Here is a 25,676-nt window from a genome sequence, read left to right on the forward strand (position 1 = left end):
AAACCTGGGTGTTGGGGGGGGGGGGGTTGTTTGTTTATTTGGGGTTTGGGGGTTTTGTTTGGTTTTTGTTAGGGTTTTTTTTTTTGGGGGGGGGGGGGGGCTGTTGGTATTGCTGTTCAAGCTGTCATGATTTCTTCATTCTTTTGTCCTGAAAGTAAAACTCCATCAGTACTGTCGTGTTCTGAAATACTCTCTGCATTCCGCCTCTTGTCTGGTTCTACTTTTGGAAGTGATACAAGGCGTGGACCATTTTCCCTGAAGCCACATCTAAAGTTGTGATAAAGATCACTGTAATAATAGTCTTGATAGGTCCCACAGTGTGTTGTAGGTGATACACCCTGAAGATATCTATACCACTGTCAATTCTGCTGTATAATGACTTAGTTTAGCATGGCACTGTAAGATACCAGTGTAGTATCTATCACAGACTGTTGCTCTGATTAAAATTCTGCTGTTTCTCTTGTACCATGTTAGGGCTTTGAAACTATTTTCATGTTATTAAATGCATGTTCTCTTTGTGTTTGTGGTTTTTTTTTTTTTTAATCTTCCTATGTTTTTTTGAACTCACACGATGCAAAACAGTACTAAAGTAAGTGGAAATCACATACACATCAGGCTGATTCAGGAGAGCAGGCATTTAAAACTTGTGCCATACTCTGTTCAATTCCTCTTCCTTTCTGTCTTCACCACTGAGTGGATGCCAAGTCTGTCTGAATCCTGCTGGGTCTTGAAGAATTCCTCAGTGTCAAACCTCACATCTGCCTTGGCATTTCCATCCACTCCTCCTTACATCTGTACTCTGTACCCCCGGGAAGTACCTGCAATTAGGAGCTAATGATAGTGTAACAGAGATTTTCTTGAAGAAAATACAGGTTTCTGGAGTGGCTTCTACTTCTCTGTGCCAAAAACCAGCATTAGGAACTGCATCATTGCTGCAAATGTTTCAAGTGCTCCTGCTGCTTACTGTAGCAGCCCTTAAGTTGCGACAATTCTGTACTTTCTCATTCAAACAACCCTGTCTAAATCAGCCCTTTTTGGCCATGAACATAGGTCACTGTAAATTTTTGTTGCTTCAGACAGGGTTCAAGTGACTGTCAGAAGCACAAGCTGGTAGAGGAAGAAACTTCTAAATCGCGCTGCTGGGAACTTCCTCTCAATAGGACTTTGGTGGGTTTTGTCGTAGGAAATAGAGGTACTTTGGGGCCATGTTAGAAGAGCTTGGGGCTCAAAGAAGCAAGTGGACATTGTTCTTGTGTGGTGGCTGACTGTGTCATTTCGAGAAGTGAGCCATTATACTTTTGCCAGCAAGAGTTCCACTCTGCAGGCTCACATCCCTTTTGTAAAGCAGGCCTCAGCTCTCTGTGAGGGAAGCCAGCCAGGCCTGTGGCTATTGAAGATAAGTAGGTGTATGTACAGCTTTTCTACAGAATGCAGTATTAATTTTAGCCACTAAAATCATTAGTTCCTTGGCATTCAGGCAGCTGAACTGGAAATGCAAAATGAAGACAATCCTTTGTGTGTGTAATGAAAAAATCAGCTGTCTGGAACCATCTCTCTGGTTTTACTCATTCAGGACAGAGCTTCTTCTTACCATTTTAAATATCTCTTTTCTGCTACCTAAACATATTCTTGAAGCTAGTGTGACAAAGATTTGACATCTCAAAGCTTTCAGGTTATTGTTAGGTCTTTAGGTATTCCCTAAATTCTTTTTTTGATGCATGATTCCAGAAACTGAGAAACTGGAATTATTTTTGTCTAACACTGATGAACCTCTATTCCTGGGTGAAAGGCAAGTCTCCTGGCTAAAAGCTATGTGCAAGTTTTTGTGCAGATGCTGCTGAGGTTGAAAGCTGGGTGTAAAGCCACTCAGAAAAGAGACTGAATTATACACTGATTTTTTTTTTTTTTTAAAAAGTACAAAGAACTACAAAGTGCTTCCAACAATTTGCAAAAGAGCTATTACTTTACTTCTAATGTTGCAGGGAAAAGTGTAGTTTTGTTTGAAAAATACTCCTGTAGTACTTGGAGCATAGACTGTATCAGTACATGTGTATGCAACAGTTAAACTCTGCATGCTTTGTTAACAACTTACTGGTTCTTCAAAAATTAATATAAGACAGAATATCTTCAGTCATCTAAACTGTTGTTCCCCCAGCTTACAAAGGGTGGAGGGAGGAAGATTATAAATTTTCTTCAATGTTTATGTTATCAGCAGTTAACTCAGAGTTAATTTTTGAGTAAAAAATATTCAGAAAACCTAGTAAGTTACTTGCCACCATATCTTGATTTTCAGAGCCTCCTGTGTGAACCCTTTTTTACTTGATCCTCTGGGGTAAGGAGCCTGTGAGATTGAGACATTCAAATGCACTTGGCAGTTGGTGGTAGCAGGAAAAAGTAACACTACTAATGTACAATTTCACAAAGAATCTATCAAAGCTTTGAGCAGTTATCTCAATATCTTGTAGTGATTCCTTTGTTCACCATTAGTTTAAGTGTGGTGATATTTCACAGGTGTGATACCTCAATTAAATCTCTGATTTTCTTTTCTTCTAGACTATATCTTCTGTAAAGCCCTGTGGAAGACAGATGTGTGTGCTGCAATGGTGACATAAATATTTCAGAGGACTGGAACAAATTGTTGAGAATCTGTTGGTTTTTAATGCTGTTGTCGAGAACTACCTAAGGCAAGTAAACAACATGAGTTTTATCATGAAACTTCACAGACATTTTCAAAGAACAGTTATTTTGCTGGCCACTTTTTGTATGGTGAGCATAGTTATTTCTGCATACTACTTGTATAATGGCTACAAACAGGAAAATGAACTTCCTGAAGTCTCTTCTGAAGTGGAATGTGGTGATCCTCAACTATTGCCATACAAGCTGATGGAGATGAAGACCATGAAGCCTATTGATCCACTGAGGACAGATCTTGTAGTGCTGGTGTTTGTGGAAAGTCAGTACTCAACATTAGGCCAAGATATCATAACCATTTTAGAGTCTAGCAGATTTCATTTTCACATTGAGATTGCACCTGGAAAAGGTGACCTCCCAGTGCTTACAGACAGGAATAAGGGCAAATATGCACTCATAGTATATGAAAATATTCTGAAGTATGTTAACATGGACTCTTGGAACAGAGGCCTTCTAGATAAGTACTGTATAGAATATGGTGTAGGTGTTATTGGATTTCACAAAGGCAATGAGAACAGCTTGCAGAGCTTTCAGTTGAAGGGCTTTCCTTTCCATGTCCACAGCAATCTGGCTATTAAGGACTGTTGCATTAATCCTCATTCCCCACTGCTCCATGTGACTAAATCTTCTAAGCTTGAGAAAGGTCCCTTGCTTGGAAATGACTGGGCAGTTTTCCAGATTAATCATACAGCTTATCAACCAGTGATATTTGCAAAAGTAAAGACACCAGAAAACCTTTCACCACCTGCTGCTCTAAGTGCTCTCTATGCCACAGTAATTCATGACCTGGGGCTCCACGATGGGATTCAACGAGTCCTTTTCGGCAATAACTTGAATTTTTGGCTGCACAAGCTGATTTTCATAGATGCCATCTCTTTTCTGTCTGGCAAGAAGCTCAGACTCTCCTTGGATAGGTACATTCTGGTTGACATAGATGACATCTTCGTTGGGAAGGAGGGAACGAGAATGAACACCAACGATGTGCAGGTAAAGTATGTGCCCAAACTAATGGTTATTGCATCAAAGTGCCGTTTTTGGTCATAAAGTGCATAGTTATTAAGATTTGGAAAATGCAGACCAGTAGGTACCAACACAAAATGTCTGGGCTTTGAAAGAGAAGCCAGTCTGTCTGGCCTCGAGCAGTCACTGATTCCAGGTATAGCAATTCCTTTGGCCTTCAGGCTGGAGAAGAATCCGTGCAGTGTCACTTGCACCTGTATTAGAAAAGAATGCAAGATCAGACAACTCACTGGTTACTATCACTTGTTTTTGGTCAAGCAATGTGCAAGTCCCCACTGAGCTATGTTCTATAAACAGGTTGGTGGGCACCCCTGAATTCCCTTCCCCTTTCTATATATGGAAAATAGTCTTCCAAAAGGAAATTAAAAATAACTAGTTGCTAAGTAACTGATAAAGAAAAGGGGGTAAGAATGGTAGTGTGTTCACACATGCCACAACCCACCCAACATACCTAATTCTAAACATAAATGCAGCGTTTAACTCTCTAGTCTGATGATAGCTTCCATCTAAACACACGCTTCAGTGGCGTTTGAAAACAGAACAGGACTTCAGGACTGGACCCAAGAGCTGTTCATATGTAATGTGCATGTTGCTAGTCTCACAAACAGGAGGTAAATGTGGTGAGCAAAAGTAAATGTCAGCACCAGCTTTGAAGAACAGACTGGACTAGTAGCTGTTTGAAATAGGTTTCAGATGTCTGGAGTTAGTTGCAACATGGCACCTTTCTTCTCTCTGTTAAGGCTCTTCCTTGCAAGCAAGGTTTGTGTTAATATTAGTCTTAAAAGCTTGTTCTGTCACTAAATGACTTGACAGTTTTAACATTTTAAGTTGTACATTCCTGAAGGTCATTTTTCACTCTGCTGTTCAAGCGAGGTGGTAGTTACAGGTCAGCAGGAGTAACATCTCAAGGTTATTCCTTGCTGTATGCCCAGCTTTTGTTTTGTGAAACGGGTAATCAGAGGTCACCTTGCACAACTGTACTTGGCCTAGAAGTGAAAAAATCTGTAAGATGCTGGTTGTTGCCCTTTTTGTGCTGAAAATAAAGGAGAATGTTTTGTTAAAACTTTCATAGCAGAGAAGAACTGGGAAAAGGAAAGGCACTGACAGCACTGTGTGCAGTTGATAGTCTTTTTTGTTTCATTTCTGACCCGGGATTGTTTTATCAGCGTTAGTATATTTGTCGAGCCCCACTAACTGTGCATATTTGCTTCTTAAGCAAAAGTTTTGAACTTGCAGTTACACTTGCTTATTTGCTTTAAAGTTGCAGCATACTCTCTTTTCCAAAGCATTCTCTGCACAGGCAGTTAGAACTAGGATACACCTCGTTCCTAAGCAGATGTTTTCCTTCTGTACACAAATTGCACAGGAGAGAGCTGGAGTAAAAGGTGAGATTCAACAAATGGTGTTTCTGTGTAGAACGCGATAACTTAGGTTGGAAAGCGTGCTTTTGAGAATCTCCTAGCTGCAGACTCAAAGGTCTGACCCACATCAGTGACAGATCTCCTGTTCTGCAGAAGCAGCAGTTTCTGGAAACAAAATAGGTAAATAACACCTGAATAAATGTCTTGCTGTGGTGTGCAGTAGCAGTTTGCAACAGCATGTTTTGTCTTGTGTCTCTTTGTGAGTGGCACCTTAGGATTGTCATTTTAGGATAAGTTAGGATAATTAATTGCCAGAATTACTTACTAGAAACAGGAGGCTGTTTGAGACAAATTTAATTAAAGCAGATACAAAAGGATAAGCTGTATTGTTTGGGGAGAATAATTTGCAGTGTGTCAGAATGTTATCTTCCCAAAATAAACCTGTCAAATTAAACTGAAGTAATACCAAAGTGGAAATAACTTTTAAGTAGGATAATTTCATTTACTCAGAACCGTGTTCTGAAACAGTGGTATCTGAAAAAGTGTTCCCTTCTGATTCTTCATCTACTTAAAGTTAAAATGTTCTATTAAACATATTGTTAGGACTGTCAGATGCAATGCATCTTCATTACCGTTAATATCAAAGGAGTTATCCTCTGTGGCACAATGACATGTGGAAGGAATGAAATAAAATCAATTTGGGGTAGTTGAAAATCTGCTATTGTAAAGTATATTTGTGGATAAATGACATCCTGTTAAACAGGCGAGGTGCACTGGGTTCTGCACAAGTGTGAAAACAGGTTGCTAAATGTAGACTTTGTATCGTTTCAGTACTGATGATTAACCCATTTCTATTAAGCTTACATTTTAAACAGCAGCATGGCTCCAAGTATAATGCTTTTGTGCATTCTAATAGTGTAGTCATTACATTGCCGTTCACAGAATGACTGAGGTCAGAAAGCACCTCTGGCTGTCATCTAGTCCAGCCCCCCTGTTCAGTCTGGACAGTGTCCGAGCACCTTTGACTATCTGCAAGGAAGGAGATCCCAGTTGCATGTAAGGCTAGGTTTTCAAGGGAATGTCTGCTTCAGGTGTCTAAATGAGATTTGCAAAGTGGCTGGAGTGGTTAATATTTGAATGTTAGCCTTGACTGACCACTTCCTCAAAGTTTGTTAATTGGAGACAAGCACTTAAGAAAATTGCTACCATAAGGTTAAGTGGTAAATTTTTTGTCACTATTATATATTGACCTCAGAAGAGGTCAAGTCAAAAGCAAACTCTCCAGAATATCATTGGCACCTCTGAAGATCAGGCAAAGTGGTGGTGCTTCAGCCTATCGATAGTGTCAGGGACACAAGTGTGAAGAGCCCTTCTGAAAATCTTCGAACATAATTTATCAACCTGAATCCTGTGAAACTAAGAAATGGTTTATTTCATTCAACAACAGATGAAGTTTATTCTAGTTTTACCACAACTGCTTCAATTAAAAAAAAAAAAAAAGGAACCAAACCTCTTGAAACTGTACTTGAGATTTTTAGAGTCCCTGATTGTTATAGATTTGCCTGTCTCTGTATAAAATCAGGACTAATGGAACATAGTTCTTCAATGTAACATAGTGAGTGGCTGTCACTGCATCACCAATAACCATCCATCTTCATATTTATTTTACTGTATCTTTCTCTGGTATAATAGAAATAATGGAAGAGAACATTTTCATGGTCTTAATTGCCGCCTGCTTTGAAAATAAGCTTGGTACTGTCATCCCAACATTCATTTTTCAGTAACTTAGCTCTTAATGTCTGTCAGGCAGGAGGGACCATTATGCTGTGACAATGTTGTATTTTATTTTCCTTGTGTCTTTTAGAAGGCTAAGAGGCTGTGCAGTGCAAATAATTCATTTAAATGCACATACAGAGAAAATTTATATCCACAGAGTAAGTTTATCTTAATAGACCGTGACTGTCCTTGATGATGGTCTACTAATTTAATATCTTTATTTTGTTACAATTACTCTTTGTGGAAATTTTTATAATTATATTGAGATTTTTCCAAGAGAAAAGCAGCTGGTAGTAGGGGGGATATTAAATACGGTGTTTTCCATGTTGACAGTCAGTCTAGTGCTGTGGTCTGGGCAGTAAGTTGGTACCTTTTTCCTCATTTCCCCAATGCAGGCACTTTCTGTATTTCCTTTAGAGTTGATCACATTTTGCAAATGAAAAATTAGAACACTGTGAATTTATTTTTTCCAAATAATTAGCTGTGTGATCTGCTCTTGACTGTCTTGTCCTTTGTGTGCTTTTCAAAAGAGGCATTTTGAATTGAAGTCAGGATGGGTAGCTCTTCACTTTCTTCATGTCAGTCTAACTTTTTTCTACACTTGTAATTATTCTTTTCTAATTGCCAAGAAAAGAGCTTCATATTAACCATATTCATTATTGGGAGGGGGGATGATAATTTTTTTTCCTTGTTCTATTTTGTGAGCACTTAGGCACTGCAGTTAGTGTGCATTGAAATGGGCAATGCAAGCTTCAATCTGCATTCTTTTGGCATGAGAGTATTCAAGAGTTGGATGTCAAGAGCTGTCCTCTTTGTGTATCATCTGTGCCAAACAGTCCTCTCATAATGGGAGAGGATTTAGCCAAAAAGAATAAACTTGTAGTGTTTTAGGCTCCATCACTTGCAGTCTGTCATCTTGCCTGGATTTTAAGGTTTAGAACGTAGACAGCTATATAGGAGCCAGTTCTCTAACCTTCCTTAGCAGACAACATAGACAACATAGAAAAATATCTTGCCTTAGACATACATTAAAGGTACAATTCACTTAATTAAAGTATGTTTTTGTTTCTGTTGCTGTCTGAGATCAAATATAAACATTTGGCTTTGGTCAGATCAATTTTTTTGTGTTCCAAACCCAGTGCTGTCAGTTTTTTATTATTTCCTTGGTGCACTAGGGGCCTAATCTTTCATTTAATATAATCCCATTTTGTTTAATAACAGATTTCTCCCCTAAAAGCTAATTGTTTATTCACTGTACTCCAACTGCATCCACATTAGTTATCACAACTTAAATAACTACAGTGCTGTAAAACCCATGGAATGTCTTTTCACCCTGTGGAGCATATGTGGAAAAAAATCTGAACTTCCCATGGTAAAGCTCACACTTGGTTATAAATTAAAAAAATACAGCAGTATATCTTTTGAGTTACACTTGCATAAGAATAACCTAAATATTTGCAGCAGAAGAGAGGCTTAGACATGTTTTGCATTAAGGCAGAACAGCTAAAAGGTGCAGAAAGCCTGAACTGTCACAGGAGGAAGTCTAGTTCTGTAAGTTAATTGCTTCTTTGTCTGTAAGATCACATAGAAGGTTATCAGTAAAGAAATGGTAGATGTGTCATCCAACGTGTCAAAGAACCAGCAGATACACTCATGTCTATTTGGCTGTACTGAGCTCTAAAGAATTTTTTTTGACCTCCCCAAAGCAAAGATCTTTTTAATCACTTCTTTAAATGACATAAGGAATTAACTATTAAGAACCTGCTTTTTGCTAGATCATTTTCCATTCCCAGTCCATTAGCCATAGTACCTTTAGGCTGCTGCTCATTGTGCTTGCTGTGTTGCACATATATTCTTTCTTAATTTGACCTGAAGCTCCTAAGGTGTTTCATATTGACTTGGCTATAAAACACAGGTCCTAGACGTAGAATTTTACAGCTCAATACTGATGTGCTGCGGCCTTTGAGGCCTTTAGCAAAGCAGTATAAGTTATATTGTTGAGGAGAATAATGTTCTGTGTATGTCTTCCTACCTGTTTTTGCATCTGAGCCTGAAAGATGCCAAGTATTTCCTGTTCCAGAGGACTCCTGTAGCAGTCCTGCACATCCACAAGCAGGCACAGTCCACACTTCATAAGTGTCTTGTGTGAGAGTTGTCAGGAGAACAGTTCTGTCCCATGCTCCCTCATTTGTATTTATCAGCTGTGAAGAAACTGAAGTGCTGAGTGCAGCATCCTCTGGAGCACTAAGACAAAAGAGGTCTCAGAAGGACAAAGCAGATCACTAATCATGAAGTTGTTTGTGCTGATTTTTTTTTTCTGCTTGGTTTTGCAGTTCTGCAGTTACTGAATCTGTTTTGTTTTGTTTTGATTTTTCTCTTTTTAATTTAAAAGCTGTGACATTATACACTTTCCTGCAAACCTAAATCTGGAAACCATGACTTTTTCAAGGCTTGCACCATCTCCTCCTGTTAGGAATTCAGTGGCAGGGACCTAAAAGAAGAAAAGTCCATCTCAGTTGCAGCTTTTTTATTGTCAAAGAGGCTGCAGAAACTGGTTCTTGCCATGGCAAATCCAAAGAGATCTTTGAGAGCAGTAAGAATGATTTGCTTCAAGCTCTTCTACTCCAGCACCAGATGTGACTTTTAGTTGCACACTTCCTGGTTCTTCGCCTGCGGTCATGATAGAACCAAAGTAAGGAAATCTTGGCTATGAATCCACTGTTGAGTTCCCACTAAGATGCAGTCATCTGTGTCTTTCCAGACAATTACAGGAATTACTTTATTTTTTTTAATTCACCTCATTTCTCCATATGTTGAAAAGTCCACGATCCTTGGGCTGAATGGAACTCTCTTAACAATGGTGTCTGCCTGTTGTATGCTGATTCCTGTTCTTGATGAACTTTTGTGATATAAAAGCTATTTTATTTCAAACTTAACCAATTATACTCACCTGAGATCATAGAATCAGAATGGTTTTGGTTGGAAGAGACCTTTGAAGATCATTTAGTCCAACCCCCTGTTAAGATCCTTTCTTTCTTGAGATTGCAGATTCTCTTGGTCAGAGGCTCTTTTTGCTCTGTGCTTTTTGCTCAAAAAGAACTTTAATGCAAATAATAATAATGCAACTATAGCTTGCCACAGAACTGTCCAGATTCATCACTCTACTAGTGGCTGTTGCAGGATTCATTGAGGGCTCTTCCAGATGATGAGTGATTGCAATGGAGTAAAATCTTCACAACCAACAAATAAAACCACACTGCAGACAATGAGCAATTAACTGTAAAACACAATACCAAACTTGGGCCTGCCTCCTTCTGCATCTTCACATCAAGTCACATCAAGATGACAGTCTGCCAGAACATGAAAAAGGAGGTAGAAGTGGGACTCTGTTTCTTTTACAGTTCAGCTGTATGGAAAGTGTCCTTTCTGTTCAGTCTGGCAGAAGTCAGTGCAGCTACATGACTGATTCCTGGTGATTATGCTTACAAAACAAAAGGCAAGCAGTTCATCATATATCTTATTCCTCAGGGAATAATGATGCCTTATCTATTTCCAATTCCAGGTTGGTTTTCTGTGCAAATTTCAACATTTGTACAAGGCAGATGTGTTACTCCCTGTTTAAAAATTATGATGTTTGATAGAGCATATAAACCTTATGACTGCTTTAAGCAAAGATTTGCTCTTTAGGATATTCTATCTGATCCTCTACAGTCCTGGAGATGAGTTAGTACTGCTCCTTAAATTGTAGTTTCATGTCTGGAATAAATCATAAATTAAATATTATTTCATGCTGCAAAAACTGTGCTGCAATACATTTGCAAATGTGACTAGTGGAAAGGAGGAATAAAAAGCTGGTGACTGTGCAAAGTAAGGCTTCAAGGATTCATTCCAACCCAAGCAGTAAATTCATGTGACAAAAGCCCCTCCATGCCTTGGAAAGGTAATAGAAACATTGAAAAAGTTAATCCTGAAAGTATCCTAAATATAAGATGAATACTAAAATGCACCTGAGTTTGTAGTGTAAGCTACAAAAAAATACCATTTTATATCAGGAAAGTGCTTCATCTTACTGACTCATAAGGTTTCTAGAGTATTGTGCTCAGTTCTGTACCACTAATCAGAAATGTTTGGAGAGTGCTTAAAGAGACCAGAATAGTCAGGGAAAGTCTGAACAAAAACTGGGAAAGAAAAAAAAAAAAGGCTGAACACTTCAGTAAGTAACAATGGCCAAAGCAGAAAGCAGTAGGCTGCAGATAGCTGCAGGGTGTAAACAGTGAGGATGGATAAAAAAACCTTAATGTAAGGCACAGAGATATTTAAGTGAAGGCTGAATAGCTAATAAGAGTTTCACAAGAGAGGCTAATATCCATAAGGAAGTAAAACGATTATGTAAGTCTTTAAAAATTAGATTTTGCAAGAGGATATGAAATATGCTATTGGAAGGAATATAATATTGGCAGGGAATTTGTAAGATACATTCTCAATCTCTTGAAGTGTAATCAGCTGCAGAGCTCAGCCTGGATTCCTGTGCGTTGGTTTCTCTGCAAGGGTAGAATTTGGCCAGCTGGGATATTTATCTGTGTAGATCTAGTTTCTGGAATGTTGTCTTTTAGAAGTCATACAATCATAGAATGCTAAGGCTTGGAAGTGACCTCCAGAGATTATCAAGTCCAACCCCTCTGCAAAGCAGGACCTCTTAGGGCAGGTCACAGAGGACTGTGTCTAACCATGCTTTGAAGATCTTTAGAGAAGGAAACTCTACAGCCTCACTGGGCAGCCTTTTCCAGTGCTTCATCACCCTATCAGATTCCTCAAGCAAGATTTCCCATTAGTAAATCCATGCTGGCTACTCTTGATAACCTTCTTTTCTTCCATGGGGTTAGAGATGGCATCCAGAATGAGCTGCTCCATCACCTTTCCAGAGGTGGAGATGAGGCTGACTGGTCTGTGGTTGCCTGGGCCTTCCTTCTTGCCTTTTTGAAGACTGGAGTGACATTGGCTTAGTTGGATATTTTGGAGTGACGTAGCCTTTTTGGAAGGTGTTTACATGACCGTAGGTGGAACTAGATTAAAGGACTTTCAGAATGCAATGCAAGCATTCGTGTAAAACCAGGACATGTGTGTAGTACACCTTCTAACAGAATCATCCCCACCCTGTTTCTCTTGCTAATATTCTGTGTTTCACTGAAGTCTTGGGGGGTTCCCTGCCAAATTATATCCTAGGTACTATGTAGGAGGCAGTGAAACTCCACATTTTTATTAACTTCGAGTTCTTATCATGTCTCTTCTGTGTGGAACACATATAAATCCTAAAAAACAAGGCTTGAGGAAAGAGTTATATCTATTCTTTTATGCAAGCTTGTCTTGCTTGCTTTCTCTTTTTCTGTCATTTCTTTTGATACTGACGCTGATCTACCAGGGGAATTTCTTTCAGCAACTTTAGAACTCATCAAGAGAAGGTAAAAATAAATATTTGTGGCCTTTGCTGGTGAGCAAGCTGAAGACTGAATTCCCAGATGCCTCTGACATGAAGCTTTCAGGCAGAAAGAAAAAATGAAAATCTTTTTGGTCAGAGTTCTTTTTTCTGTCAATAAAGATGTGGCAGAGAGAGAAAAAAACTCTTGGTATGCCTCGGTGCACCCCAAACAGACAAAGGTATATAGATCATTTTTAATCAGATGCAGCATTAACAGAAGCACATAAATCTTTTGGGCTCTGATAGGGGGGAAAAAAAAAAAGAACAAAAAACTGGCCAAAGAAAGAAACATTTGTGAATGAAAAGAGTAATATAGCCACTGACAAACTCAGCAGAGCACAGGTGGTGACCCAGCTGCACCTTCATGTACAGTCAAGTGAGGCCACTGCAGTCTCTGCTGCTGAGATTCAGCCTAGAAAGTTATCCCTTGTTGAACCTTCCAGACACTTTCACTATTCAGTAGCTGTACAGAGCCAAATGTTGCCAACAGCAAAGTAAAAGGACCCAAAGCAGCAGAGCCAGGCTGTGTTTGGTGGGTTAGGGAGCGCACAGGCTTTGTTGCAGCAGAAGCTCGTGGCCAGCCCAGCGTAGGACAGTCTTTCCTGGAGAGTAGCCCCTGTCCTCCAGCCAGATTCTGCTCACTGAGCCTATTGGCTGGAGTGACAATTAAAGCTGGAGGTGGTGTGTGAGGAAGCATTAAATAAGAAGTAAACGTGCTGCTGATAATGAATGTGCTGCAAGGAGCTTGGATAACAGCTCTCTTTGTCCTGAGCTGGATGACTATCAAATATATACATCGTTGGACCAAATAGTCATGCCACTGATTTAACCTTTGTGGCAAAATACTGTACATCCTACCAGTCAAAATCTGAAGCTTGTCTAATGAGAGGGTGCAGAGGTATAAATGCTTTGCATCTGAGGTTATTGTTTGAACCTCAATTTTGGAGGCCTAGCATTTGCTGATAGCTGTACATGAATCACTGAACAACTCTGACAATTCATCTGCTGCTGATGGGATGTGGTGGAGACAAGGCAGACTAAGCACGCACAGCAAAGTGTCCCAGTAGTGAACTGGAACAGGGTCTGAACTATCTTGTAACCCTGAGAGATGATCTGTCATGCTTGGACTGAGCCAGCTCTGTGTAAGGAGTGTGTGACTCTGCATTACAGCTGCCTGAATGCTTGTGTTGTGGCTAGCAGACCTCAGTTTATCACTCTGCTGGCTCATCAACTACCACCAGATCACAAGACCTTAACTGGATAAGTATGAAGAGATTTTAACTGCATTTTAGAGTCACTTTATTTTTACTTTGAGCTCTATTATACTGTGACAACTTACCTCTTCGTGCTTGGTGTTTCATAAGCAGATAAAGTGCTAGGCAAAAAATGCAAGAACCAAGTTTTCTGTTGAATCATGTCTGACCAAAATCTGGGGAAAAATATCATATGCAGCAGTGGGGTGTTTATTAGTTCTATTTTAGTTGACCTGGGGATATCTTTTGACCTTTAATTAAAAGAAATGCAGGATTTTATTTCTGTTAACTGCAAAATAACAAGATCGTTTAGCTGTTTAGTAATAGTAACCACTGTCATCAAAGTACAGTTTAATTAAGAGCTAATAATACAGAATTTCACATAGAATCCTGGAAACAGCACACCAGTTACTTTGTTAAATAGTATTGGCACCAAGTGTTTAAAACCTTACCTTGCCATAATTAGCTGACTCTCATTAGCTGCTATCTCAGCCTCCAAGAAGCCAGAAGCTGATGAAGGAAGTTAGAAATAAGTCTTAAATCTCTTGGTTATAAAAAGTGTTTACCTAGATTAAAGAGCCTAGTTACTTGAAAATGTCTAATTGGACCATCAACAAGATAACTATTTTATGTGATATATAAAAACACCCACCAAAGGAAGACTCAGTAACATTAAAACTCTGTTCTCATGAATAAAAAATTTTGCTTGAAATCATTTGAGACATTTTCCAAAGTGGCTACTTAGATTTTCAGTCCATTAGTGGTCATCAAATTCAGATATAGTTACAGCATCTGTGCACCTGAAATTGTGGCTTTAGAATTACTCAAGATCAACACATCTTATATTGGACACTGAAAAACCAAGGTAGTCATAGTTGGGATCCAGCCTGATGTCTCATTTTGTTGACATTGTGAAGGGAAGCTGGGTTACCACTTCCTGGTGCTTATTGAGAAAAGACTCACACTGTCTTCTTCAGCTGGTGAGCACAGACCTGACTGTGATAGGAAGTCAGGTAAGGTACTTGAGTCCGTGCAGAGCTGGCAGTCACTGACGCAAGCCATCAGTGGGAGCTTTGCCTGTCCTGCACATTAAAGAGCTGGGCTCCAAGGCATCCCTGGCTGATAATTTAGACATAGTTGCTGCAGGTGGAATCTTAGCTGTCAGTAAACTACAGTAATGTTTAAATAACTGAAACCAGCTACTTTGTTTCTTCTCCAAAGATGCTTTGCACACATTTTCTGGTTCAGATTCTACCATGCTGCACAGCCCTTCGTAAATGGGTGTCCCGCTGCCATGGGGTACTTCTGAACTCTTACGCCTTTTAAAGGATGTTTTTCATTGAAAGAATGGTTTGTTTCTTGAAGCTACTGTATCTTAATAAACAGTTTCCACCATTGTGCTGTACAAAATAGCTGGAATAGTTGACTTCAGCTCACAAGGAATCAGATGTTTCGTTAATTTGAACACGTGTATTGTCAGCAGTTTAGCTTTTCCACCCCTGCTTCTTCAGTCTTTCTACTTTTGCTGGATTGTGTCCTCTCAAACACCTTGCTGCCACCGAACTGTAGAGCAGTGTCCTTTCCCCATTTATGCAGTTTAGGGTCCATTTATAGTCTCTGCCAGCTAAACACTTTGCAGTAAAAGCTGAAGACTTTCTTTTCTTCTCTTGCCCTCACTGTGGTGTTAGCTCTGTTAAGAGAGTGCACAGTCAAAGAAAATTTAAACATTCTTCTCCTTTTGTCTGAAGAATTTTTTTCAGATACAACCAGTACACCCAAAGCAATTATTCCTTCTCCTGCATAGATTAAATGTTTATGGTAATGGGTGTCAAAATGCTAATAGTGGAAATCCAGAAAGAATAGACATTGAATTTTAATGATGTTCCAAAATACATAATTTATCATGAGGGAAACATTTTCCTCAGAAGTGAGATAGTCTGTCTAATAAAATAATGATTCTCAGCCATTTGGGATGGACCTTCATGAGGCTGCCTTCTGTTTCTTCCTGCCATGCTGCCTCTTGCTGTCTCCATTCACCCCAAATTATTACCCACTGCCTTCCCATCCCTGACTGCTGCTACAGACTCCTGAACAAACGCTGTCACCCTCTCAGTGCTTCTCACTTTCAGGTTCCTACCACTGCTGCTACATTTCTGGTGGATCCCCACTGCTGCCTTCCCCTCATCTTTCTCTTCCCTGGGCAGTGTGTCCTCCCTCTTCCTTTTTCTGTCATCAGCCTCAGCAATGCTGGGACAAATCTATGATTGATAACCAGGCACAACTTGTTAGCCTGGCTTCTGATAAGTACCACACCACACACTATTACCTCTGATGTTGGACACTTTGCCTCTTTGGTTGTCAGGAAGGAAAGAGGCCATCTATCTAAAGGCAGGAATTTGCATATATTTCCTTTGTGTGAATATATCAATCAGAGAATAATTCTTGTGGGTCTTTCTGTTCCATTTGTGATCTTAGAGTCCGTTTGTCTCCTAATTTCTCAGTCAGTTGAATCCCATTGGCAGTTAGAGCAGCTGAGATTTCATCAGAATGAAATAGAAATTGTTTAAATGGGATGAGAATCCGGTTTTATTTACAACATACACGGTTTCTTATATTCCTTTCATTAGACTGTAAACCTTATCAGGTGCAAGGATTGAAAGGACTCTTGTTTTACCCTCAGGATAAGTTTTATCTGTTCCTTGGATTGCAACAAGGCTTTTTTCTGAGATTATTTTGGACTGTTGGTGAAGAACGTGCTCTTTCATCATATACTGATTTCTCACACTTGATTTCTGGCACAGGAAATTTCCTAAATCTAGCACGTGGGCTTAGGAAAAGTTGAAAAGAAAGTATTCCATTGTAGCTATGTACATTGAAGAGATTATACATCTTATTTCCCTTATAGTACCAGTGAAAGTATAGCATATGTACTAAATAACTATTTATAAACATGTGAAGGCTTTACTAAACCATTTTAAAAATAAAATCTGTAACAGCAGTGTATTTAGGTAACATCTCTTACAGATACCCAGGGGGGCTGTTTATAAACCAATCATAAAACATACAGAAAACATCGCCAGCTTCCTTTCAGTACAGAAAACAGCATTTAGAAAGGAAATTTCAGGCTTTTCATCCCCCTGCTTTTCTCTCTTTCTGCCTTTCTGATAGAAACTCACAGTAATAGGCCCTGCCATCTGCTACTATATATTTTTCATGAGTTTTAACATTTTGTTTTTAGAACCTGAAAGATGAGTAAAATGTCAAGTCACGCAGAAAATAATCATAGGCACGACAACTCAAATGTTATCTCAGCTTGTCTGTACAAAAAGTGGTTCACAGCAGGTCTGTGCCCTCCCTCTCTGCAGAGGGAGCAGGTACACCGTTGATGCTAGCTGATATATCACTGAACACCAGCACAGGGCTTTAGCAGAAGCTATCTTCTTGGTTTTAATGAGAATAATGTGGCCAAAATAAACAGCAGCATCATTTTCAAAGTTCATCCTGTAGAGGGTGAACTCCAAATTGCCTTTAGAGTTTTCTGTTATTTCAGTGTTACTTGGGAGTGTAGTAATCACCAGGCAGTCATTGAGGTGAGAAGGTGGTAACTACACTAGCAAAAGTAATCCCCAGCCAAGTAGTAAATTCTCAGTTGCATTACATAGTCATGGGAATTTTGCTACCCTTTTCCCTTCTCCCATTTGCACAGCTGGGTTTGTGGCTCTTGTCAGCCGGGGAACTGCAGCAAAGATCTCCTTCCAGATCATCTTTCTATGGTGTTTCCAGCTGCTCTTTTTTCTTCCCATTCTGCTTTTGTGTCATGCTGAGAGTAGACTGGAGCTGACAAGTGTTAGAAAGGTACAGGATAAGACCTTCAGCTCAAAAACTCACAGTTCTTAACTGAGTTTGAAGGGAAAGCACTGTGCAGCCCATTCATGCTGCCGTGCTGTCAAGCCTCACTCAGGATCTCTTTCATTTGATGATAAATGCTGTTAGCATAAGAAGTGTGTAGCCATATCATTTGCCTCCTACATTTTTAACCGTGCAAAGATAAAATTATTTCATCGTGTAGGTTCCCAGCAGCTCAAGGATGGCTTTCATAATAAATCCTTGGCAGATTTGCTACTCTCATTAGAACAAGAAGTCTCCTCGGTGATCTTTGCACTCTCAGCCTGTGCAAAAGGCCTTGTTAGAGTGTTGCAAGATTTTTCTCTTAATATTCCACTTCAGAAGTCTTGAGCTTGTTTTCAGTTATCTCCATTCTGTGCTTCATTTTACTCACTCCTCTAGAAAGTCCCTTGTTTGCAAGGCATTTTTCAGGCTTTCCAGTGAAAAGAAAAAGATGATCTTTACCTTACTGGGACTGTTCTTTGAAGCTGCCTGTGCTGTTGTTGCTGGAGCTACACTGCTGAAGATGACAGTGAGAGAGACAAGTTGCTTCCAGATCTGAGAGGACCTTAAAAAAACAGGAGGCAGAGACATGATGGTTCTTTCACAGATTTAGTTCTGTGATTAATATGTATTTAATGAATATGCTTAGACATAATGTTCTGCTCTGCTGAAATGGTGAACAAGGCAAGTACTACTGGTGACTCAGGATTGAAACCACTCATATTTTGTCAGCTGTGTCAGCAAAACTCACATTTGCAACCCCTCAGGATGGAGACAAATGACTGTCTTTGCTACAAATCAGCTTCTCCCTGAGCCAGCCATAGCTACAAGCTTAGTGAGCTCTCTGGGACCTGGGGTGCAGAGCAGTAGAGAACTGGAGGGCAGCTGTGTTCCTGCTTTGGGCAGTGCTGCACTCTCTCACTGGGGCCGGGTGAAATGCTCAGCCCTGGAAAGGAGTGTTGGGAAAGGCAGGCACAGAACAGGGACAGAGGCACCAGCTCTGTTGTGTGGTCACCTCTTACCGGCAGCTTCACTGGGCCTGCTGCCTTGGGCCTCACTTGGGGTTGGTGTACATGGGAGGCCCTGCTCTGGTCACCCTTTGCCTGATCTTGTCATTGTAATGTAGGCATGATAGTGTAAGGAAGCAGGCTTGACAGAGTTTGCAGATGGGGATTATTCTTTCGTTAGAACCAATATAGAAGAGCCCTGGAAGAGTCCTGAAGAGGAGCTCATGTGCCCAAAAGTTTCTCTAGTAAGCTGGATGTCACCTCCATTTGTAAAATGGGTCATATCTTAAAGGAAATATAATTTGGCTATGTTATGTCTCTGTCTAAAGTGAACTTAACTTCCATGATAACATTTGCTTTAGCATTCTTGTTAAAAAAATAACTGTGGGCAAATTGCTCGTACAATGCAAATGTCCAAAGAAACTGAAATTAACATTACTGCCTTGTATTTTCAAAGCCCCAAATTGTCATTGGATTTCAAGAGTGGGGAGCCTAATAGACCTCTAAACTTTTGAAAATCTCCAGTGATTTTAGTCTTTTTGTGCTTTTAAATATATATCCTTTCATAACAACAGTAATGCTTTTAATCACTTTATTAAGAGTCATCATGCTATAATAATGTATGCTGACTTATAAAACTCTTTGATGACCATTGACAAAAAATATTTCCCTTTCTTTCAAAAGTTCTGCATGTGTGTCTGTCTCCAAGTGTGTTGTGTGTGTGCTATAGCTGGCCTTACACTGCTGGTGTGCTGTGTACAGTGTCACAAATCTCCAGAGTGCAATGTGTTCATAAATTATCAGCGATCAAATACTCAGTTGAAGGCAATCTATTTGGAGAAAGATGCACTCCAAGTCGCATTTTAGAGGAGGTTTTTTGCTCTTCTGTTTTATTCTTGCAAAGCCCTATTTTGCCTTGGAAGGCAAGATATCTTTGTTACACTTGGAAAACTGAGAGAGTGTAAGAGTTTGGGTGGGACTGTTGAAAGCAATATGTAAATCTTTGGTGGGACTGCTGAAAGTGATACGTAATACTGAAGTGAAAGAGTGAAGCTGTTTCTAATGAGTAGTAGCTTTCCCCTTTCTTCCTGCATTGTGATTTTTTTGTTTGTACTTGTTTGGTGGGAGTACATCTATACTGACAGCCAGTGTGCTGTCTGAGAAATGAGTCAGACTTTGGGGGAATTTAGGATTAAGTTCTGTGATGTGGAATAGACTTTGTTTAGTGTATTCCTGTCTTTCTGGATTATTTTTTTCTTGCCAGTTATTTTGAAACATGACTAAAATGCTGTGTGTGTACTTGACCTGACCTAGAGAAACATATTCTAATAGATGCTGTTCGGCATAGTGACAGGAGTAATGTTTTGGAGCACAAGAGATCTGAATTTCATTCCTGGCTGTGGCTCAGGCCTACTGAATAATCAGTGGAAGATCTTTTCTCTACTGTGTGCCTTTGTTTTCCCATTGTATGATTCATGGATTAAAATAGTATTTAATAATTGGTCATCTTTATGAGGAAAATGATGGAGTTTGCATGCTATCTTTAGTGTCTGAATGGCAATGAAAATAGCTGTTGCTTGTCATATAAAGAGATATTTTTAAATAGCCAAACCAACTGAAAAGCCACACATGTAAAAATATTATTATGATTATATTAAATTTCAGTGCCAAGTGTGTTTTTTATACATATGATTATAAGGTGGGTTGTCATTTATTTTTTTCAGGCCCTGCTTGACACTCAGAATCTTTTGAGAGCTCAGATTACAAATTTTACTTTCAACCTGGGATTTTCAGGGAAATTTTATCACACAGGTAAGAATCAAATACTGAAATCACTTTTATTTGATGGCATTTTTTGTAGTATGATGGGAGTAGGAATGATGGAGATTTAAGGGTCTAAGTAGAGAGAATAGTTTCCTTCATAATAGGATAACTACAGAATCCAATTGGATTTTTTTCCATGTGGCTTTGGAACATACATTTGTGTGATTTACAGAATCAATTTTTTCTCCTAAAGTTATTATGCCAGATTAACCTTTTGTTTGGAAGTAATCCTGTAGGTGGAGTCTCTAAACACAGCTTTGCAACCACATTTCTCTTTTTAATTTAAATGTAAAAAAAAAAAAAAAAAAGGAAGAAAAAATAAAAGGTACTCGTTCCTTGCTATAATAGTCAAGTAAGTAGAATAATGACATGGAAGTAGAAGAGCCAGGCTGTAGTTTCTAAGAGAAACTACAGAAAGGTGTACTGTCAGAATATTAAGTTTCTTGAATCAGAGGAATGTTACTCCTCCTGGAAGCTGGGACACAGAAATGGCAGAGTCACAGGGCCAGAAGGACACTTTGCAAGAAGCAGTGCCAGCTTAATAGGACAGCTTTCCTTAGGGGCCCTATGTGTCACTGTATACATGGCATTGGATAACAGTAAAGTCAATCCTGGGGTGAAAAGATGTCTCTCTTACTGTTGCTTTGTAATTTCGTTCAGTCTGAGCTAGCTCAAAACACTCACTACAGAACCAGTCCCAAGGAAGTGAGTAGAGTGAGGCACATAGGACAGGTGAACTGGATTTTTTTCCACATCCATTTCCTAAGTACACAGAGGATTTAGGTGGCAATTTTAGCTGGGCTGGAATGTCTTGGGATGAGGCACCTGTAATTTTAGTAAGCTGTGATGCCTTCATTAGGTGCCAGTGTGGAACAGACTGAATTCCTCCTGCTCTTTTATTAAAATTCAATTCCTTTCAACCTGTTGTTGAGTGGTAAATTCCATCGATCAAATTAAATTTTCTATTGACTTCACAAAGAGATCTGTTGAGCTATTGCAGTTTATCCTTTTGGGTAGTTTAATCTCTGCTATAGAGATATAGCACTATATATTACCCATTATATAATTTTACACTGGAACCAATGTAGAAATAGGGGAAAATAAAAGATAAGGTATTAAATAGGATGTGATATAGGAAAAAGAAAATGCTTTCTACTGTCAGACAGGAGGAGAAAGACATGCATGTGAAATAGGACAACTGCAGAGCTTGGAAGAGAGAGACAAAAGACAACACAAGATAATGTCATAGTTGGAGGATATTAAAATGAAAAGTGCAAAGTGACATGTTAGCTGAGACTAGGAACCAAACCTGGATTTATTCAAAACCAAAGAAAGCTGTACAAAGCTTGAACACCTGCTAGTGTCTGAGCAGGGCAGAGATACTTTCCAGACCATTTCCTTTGCTCCAGTTGACAGTTCAGGTGCTTTGGAGTGAACATGCACGTAGATTGCTTGGTTTGAGTAGGACTTACTGCATGTTTGTAGTACGAACCGACCCAGTTACTGACTGTAAATTGAATGATTTGAGCCTCTCTCTATGATAGCCCATCCCTCGCTGTGTCCTTTGTTTCTTGATATCATTTGTTCTCCCCAATCTGGCTGTTGTATGCTCTTTAGGCACTCCTGTTGCTTTCTTTGATAGCACATGAACATCAGACAGGACCCCATGGACTCTCATGGAGTCCTAAAGTCTGATGATCCTACAAATATCGACACATCACATTACATGTCTGCCCACATTTTTCATTCACTGCTGTAGTTCCAGCAGAGGTAATGAGGAGTAAAATCATGACAGCAAAAGTATGTCAGACAAGATGTGCTGAAGGGAAGGGGGAAAAGCAAAAGGCACATGGAGTGTTGCTGCATGGATGCAGAAAGCATCGGAGCTAATGTTTGGCTAAAAGACAGAAAAAGGAGAAACGGAGAATTGCAAAATGCTGAGAGAGAGTAAGGATTTGTTGTGTCGATTGTTGGCAGCATCTGGAGCAGGAAGAGAGCACAATGTGAAGATGTCTGAAGCTCTAGGGTGTGAACGTTGGGCTCATGCAGTCTTTATATGGTAGCCCATTCAGGGTTTATTTAAATTTGGCTTCCCTTGACAGGACTTGATCATTAAAAATGTACTGGGAGTAGGATAAATGCCTGGGCCTGGGGGTGGAAGGGGTGACCTGAGCTGCCAGCCAACGAGGCCCTGGCATTTCCCATCCCCAAGGTGCTGTGGGATGGCCAGGCTGTGGCTCTAGGTGGTACAGAGCCGGGGCACAGGCCCAGGCATCAAGGGCAAGTTGTCATTGCCCTCAGATCACACAAATGGCCTCAGGAGTGCTGGGGCTCCTGGCCAGCCCCACAGCTGCACCCAGGGTAGCAGGGGCTGTCCCAGTGGGGATATCATAGATAGCAAAAGGAAGTTTGACTGGGGAGTGAATTTATTTTGGATAAGGAACATAATGAAAGTAGGGACTTCAGAGATATTCTTAGTTTTGGATGTTGGTTTATTTGCAGGTACTGAGGAGGAAGATGAAGGTGATGACCTGCTGTTGAGGTCTGTAGATGAGTTTTGGTGGTTTCCTCATATGTGGAGTCACATGCAGCCTCACCTCTTTCACAATGAGTCGTCACTGGTGGAGCAGATGATCCTCAACAAAAAATTTGCCTTAGTGAGTTACAGTTTTTCCATCTTATATTTAATTTCTCAGAAACCATTACTCTTACTTTCTCGGAAAATCAATACTTGCAGAATTTGTTTTAATCTCTGTGAACTGAAAACAAAGAAGTTTTAATAATGTGCTTTTTGGAATCACTCTATTTTTTGCTATCAAAGTTCTGTCTCTACAATTTGGATTTTGTTCTCAGTTGAAGTGTGGATTTTTTTTCAATTTCTTTACAAAAACTTTTGAATAGAAAAATTATTGGAGAATGAATTAACATGTTCCCATCTTGGGAAGTCAATACACATTAAAATCCTTCTATTTCTATATTTTACCGAGTAAAATTTTGTCCAAATATAATTGTTTTGATGAGAAGAAGATCCAGTTTTCTGAAAATTAATACTCCATCAAAAGATGTCAAATGACTATGAAAGCACTGCATGTTAGGATTAATGAAGCATGCCATGTTTTCAAAGATTCTTTTCTGTGGTAATACCTAATAACCTCTCATATATTCCCTTTGGATCAGCCCTGGAAAAAGTTGTTTTGAAAAGCATTTGCTTTACTAATTATTTATTCATAGCAAAGTTCTAAAAAAAAAGTTTCAGTGAGAATCTAAGAAAAAGTAAAACCAGGTCTTTAGGCCTGAGTATACTCAAGAAACAGACTGTTTCTGCCATATGTAGTACATGTTATTTGTCTGAAGACATAAAGAAGTGTTACATCAGAATATCTCAGCACACATAACACTTGCTGAAACACATCTACTCTTCCAACTGCCTAATTTTACTTCTCCCTTTTCACAGTACACTGGTTGCTCATTAGCTGGCAGGTAATGACTTTGAAAGAGCAAGGGGATTTGAAACACCAGAACAAAAAAGAGTGTGCTTATGGTCATGTCTTTGTGAGTATAGGAGGAAAGTGGAGACCTAGAATATCAAACAATTAAAATCTGTATGTGAAAACTTCAAGTAAGTAAGGTGTATGCTTGCTTTCAACCAAAGACTTAACCAATTTTTCTGTAAACTGTAGTTGTATTGAGTACAGGCCAACTTAATTTTACTGCTTTCTTTAAAGCAAGCATTTAAGTAGAGCTAGAAAGAGGAAAATTTTTAAATCTTGAGTCCAAAATCTCTTTTTCTTTTTTTTTTTTTTTTTTGTTTAAATTTCCATGATTCTGTATACTTTTGTAAGCTCCACTGGAAATTAAAATAGTTCTGGTGTAACCTAAGACATCCTCCAGGATTAGTCTACAGTATGTAAGCATTAAAGTGTGTTATTAGAATAATTCATGTACAGCTCTGGTTTAGGTAACTTTATCAGTTTCTGTTTTCTTCACTACTTTAAATGCTTACAGATAACCTTCTGTTTTTTCGTGTTTGAAGCTATGTATAGGCGTAGACATGAATCTACTCACTATATTTAATTTGCTTAAAGAATTTCAATTAATAACAAAGATAAATACAGTGCTTTTTTGAAAGAGGCTGAAACTGCTGCTGCCTCATGCATTATCAAACTGAATGTGTACATTGTGCATGAAATGCTCAAGGTAGGAATTACTATTCCTGAGAAATAACAGAGACACTGATACATTGAAGTTGATAGGTTCATAATTAGAATGAAAGATTTTAATTACATATTTATTACTGCATTTTGTACAACATGAGGGATGAAACCTTAAAAAATCAGATACTTGTTTGTACTTAGTGAAGATGATTAAATGGGACATTAGAAAATGTAATTTCTTACATGTCTTATAAAGATTTCTGTTTCTGATGATTGTGCATGCTTAAAGGAAGTAGAACAGAAGGAAGAGGAACTGAAATATCTGTGATGGAATTAAATAGCATAAAGATGTGTAACTGATGGCTGTACCCATTCTTTATCTTCACATGCAGTAAAACCAATAGGCCAGATCTTACTCATTCTTCCCTTGGCATATTACACACAGTGCAGCCCAGCTGTAAGCCAGCAGATGACGCATTCCCTGAATGCAGTGGGGTCACTGATGGAGTGTTTGGATCTTCACCAGGAGTGGTGCAACCTGACCAGAATTCCAAAATCTGCTCCAACCTCCAGGTGGTAGAATCTTATGCCACATTGTGTGTGCCAGAAATTGCTAAAGGCTAATAGTAATCACACTTGTTTTTTTAAATATTAGGATTCCCAACTGTGATTAAACCGTACCTGTCTGGTACACATGCCTTTATACTAGGTTCAAAGTAATTTTAATAAGTTAAAAACAGCTTTCTACCCAGGCTTCACATCTTTAAGGTCATATTTCTCATGCTCTTCCAGAGCAGAAGCAAATGCTGCTTTTTGTGAGTTCGCTTTGTTTTGAGCTGTTAGTAAAGCTGCCATATTTAAGTTGTAACAGATCTACCTAATATTGAATCCTGACTATTTACTCTTTTTATGTCTGACTGGACTTCACCTTTCTTACAGTAGTCAAGTCATCCTCCAGAAAAAAATTGAAGAGCAATGATTTTACTTCATGTAACACACCCACCTTCTTTTGAGATGCAACTTTGAGTTTTTCCGTATTACTTAGGAACTAGTTGACTCAAAGGAAGAGACCCAAGTAACAACTGTCTCTTACCTTTGCACACAAAGTATCATTAGAAATTCTGGTGCACATGACCACAGAAATACAAACAATATTAAAAAAACCTCTTCAGCAGAATCAAAGCTAATGAATAGGCTGTTCTCCAAAGGCAGTTTCTTTCCTAACA

The 25,676-nt window shown here is 39.2% G+C and overlaps 1 protein-coding gene across 1 annotated transcript in view; it reads left to right on the top strand.

The window, feature by feature from the left end:
• The first annotated feature begins 2,697 nt into the window (after positions 1 to 2,697).
• LOC128975387 (bifunctional heparan sulfate N-deacetylase/N-sulfotransferase 3) overlaps positions 2,698 to 25,676 on the top strand; it is a 49,736-nt gene continuing 26,757 nt past the window's right edge. Inside the window, exons 1-3 of the mRNA XM_054392249.1 lie at positions 2,698 to 3,678; positions 20,197 to 20,284; positions 22,799 to 22,953. Coding sequence (XP_054248224.1) covers positions 2,698 to 3,678; positions 20,197 to 20,284; positions 22,799 to 22,953 — 1,224 coding nt within the window. The remainder of the gene's footprint in view (positions 3,679 to 20,196; positions 20,285 to 22,798; positions 22,954 to 25,676) is intronic.

This window comes from Indicator indicator, chromosome 25 (assembly GCF_027791375.1).
Source record: "Indicator indicator isolate 239-I01 chromosome 25, UM_Iind_1.1, whole genome shotgun sequence".
Classification (NCBI taxonomy): Eukaryota; Metazoa; Chordata; class Aves; order Piciformes; family Indicatoridae; genus Indicator; species Indicator indicator.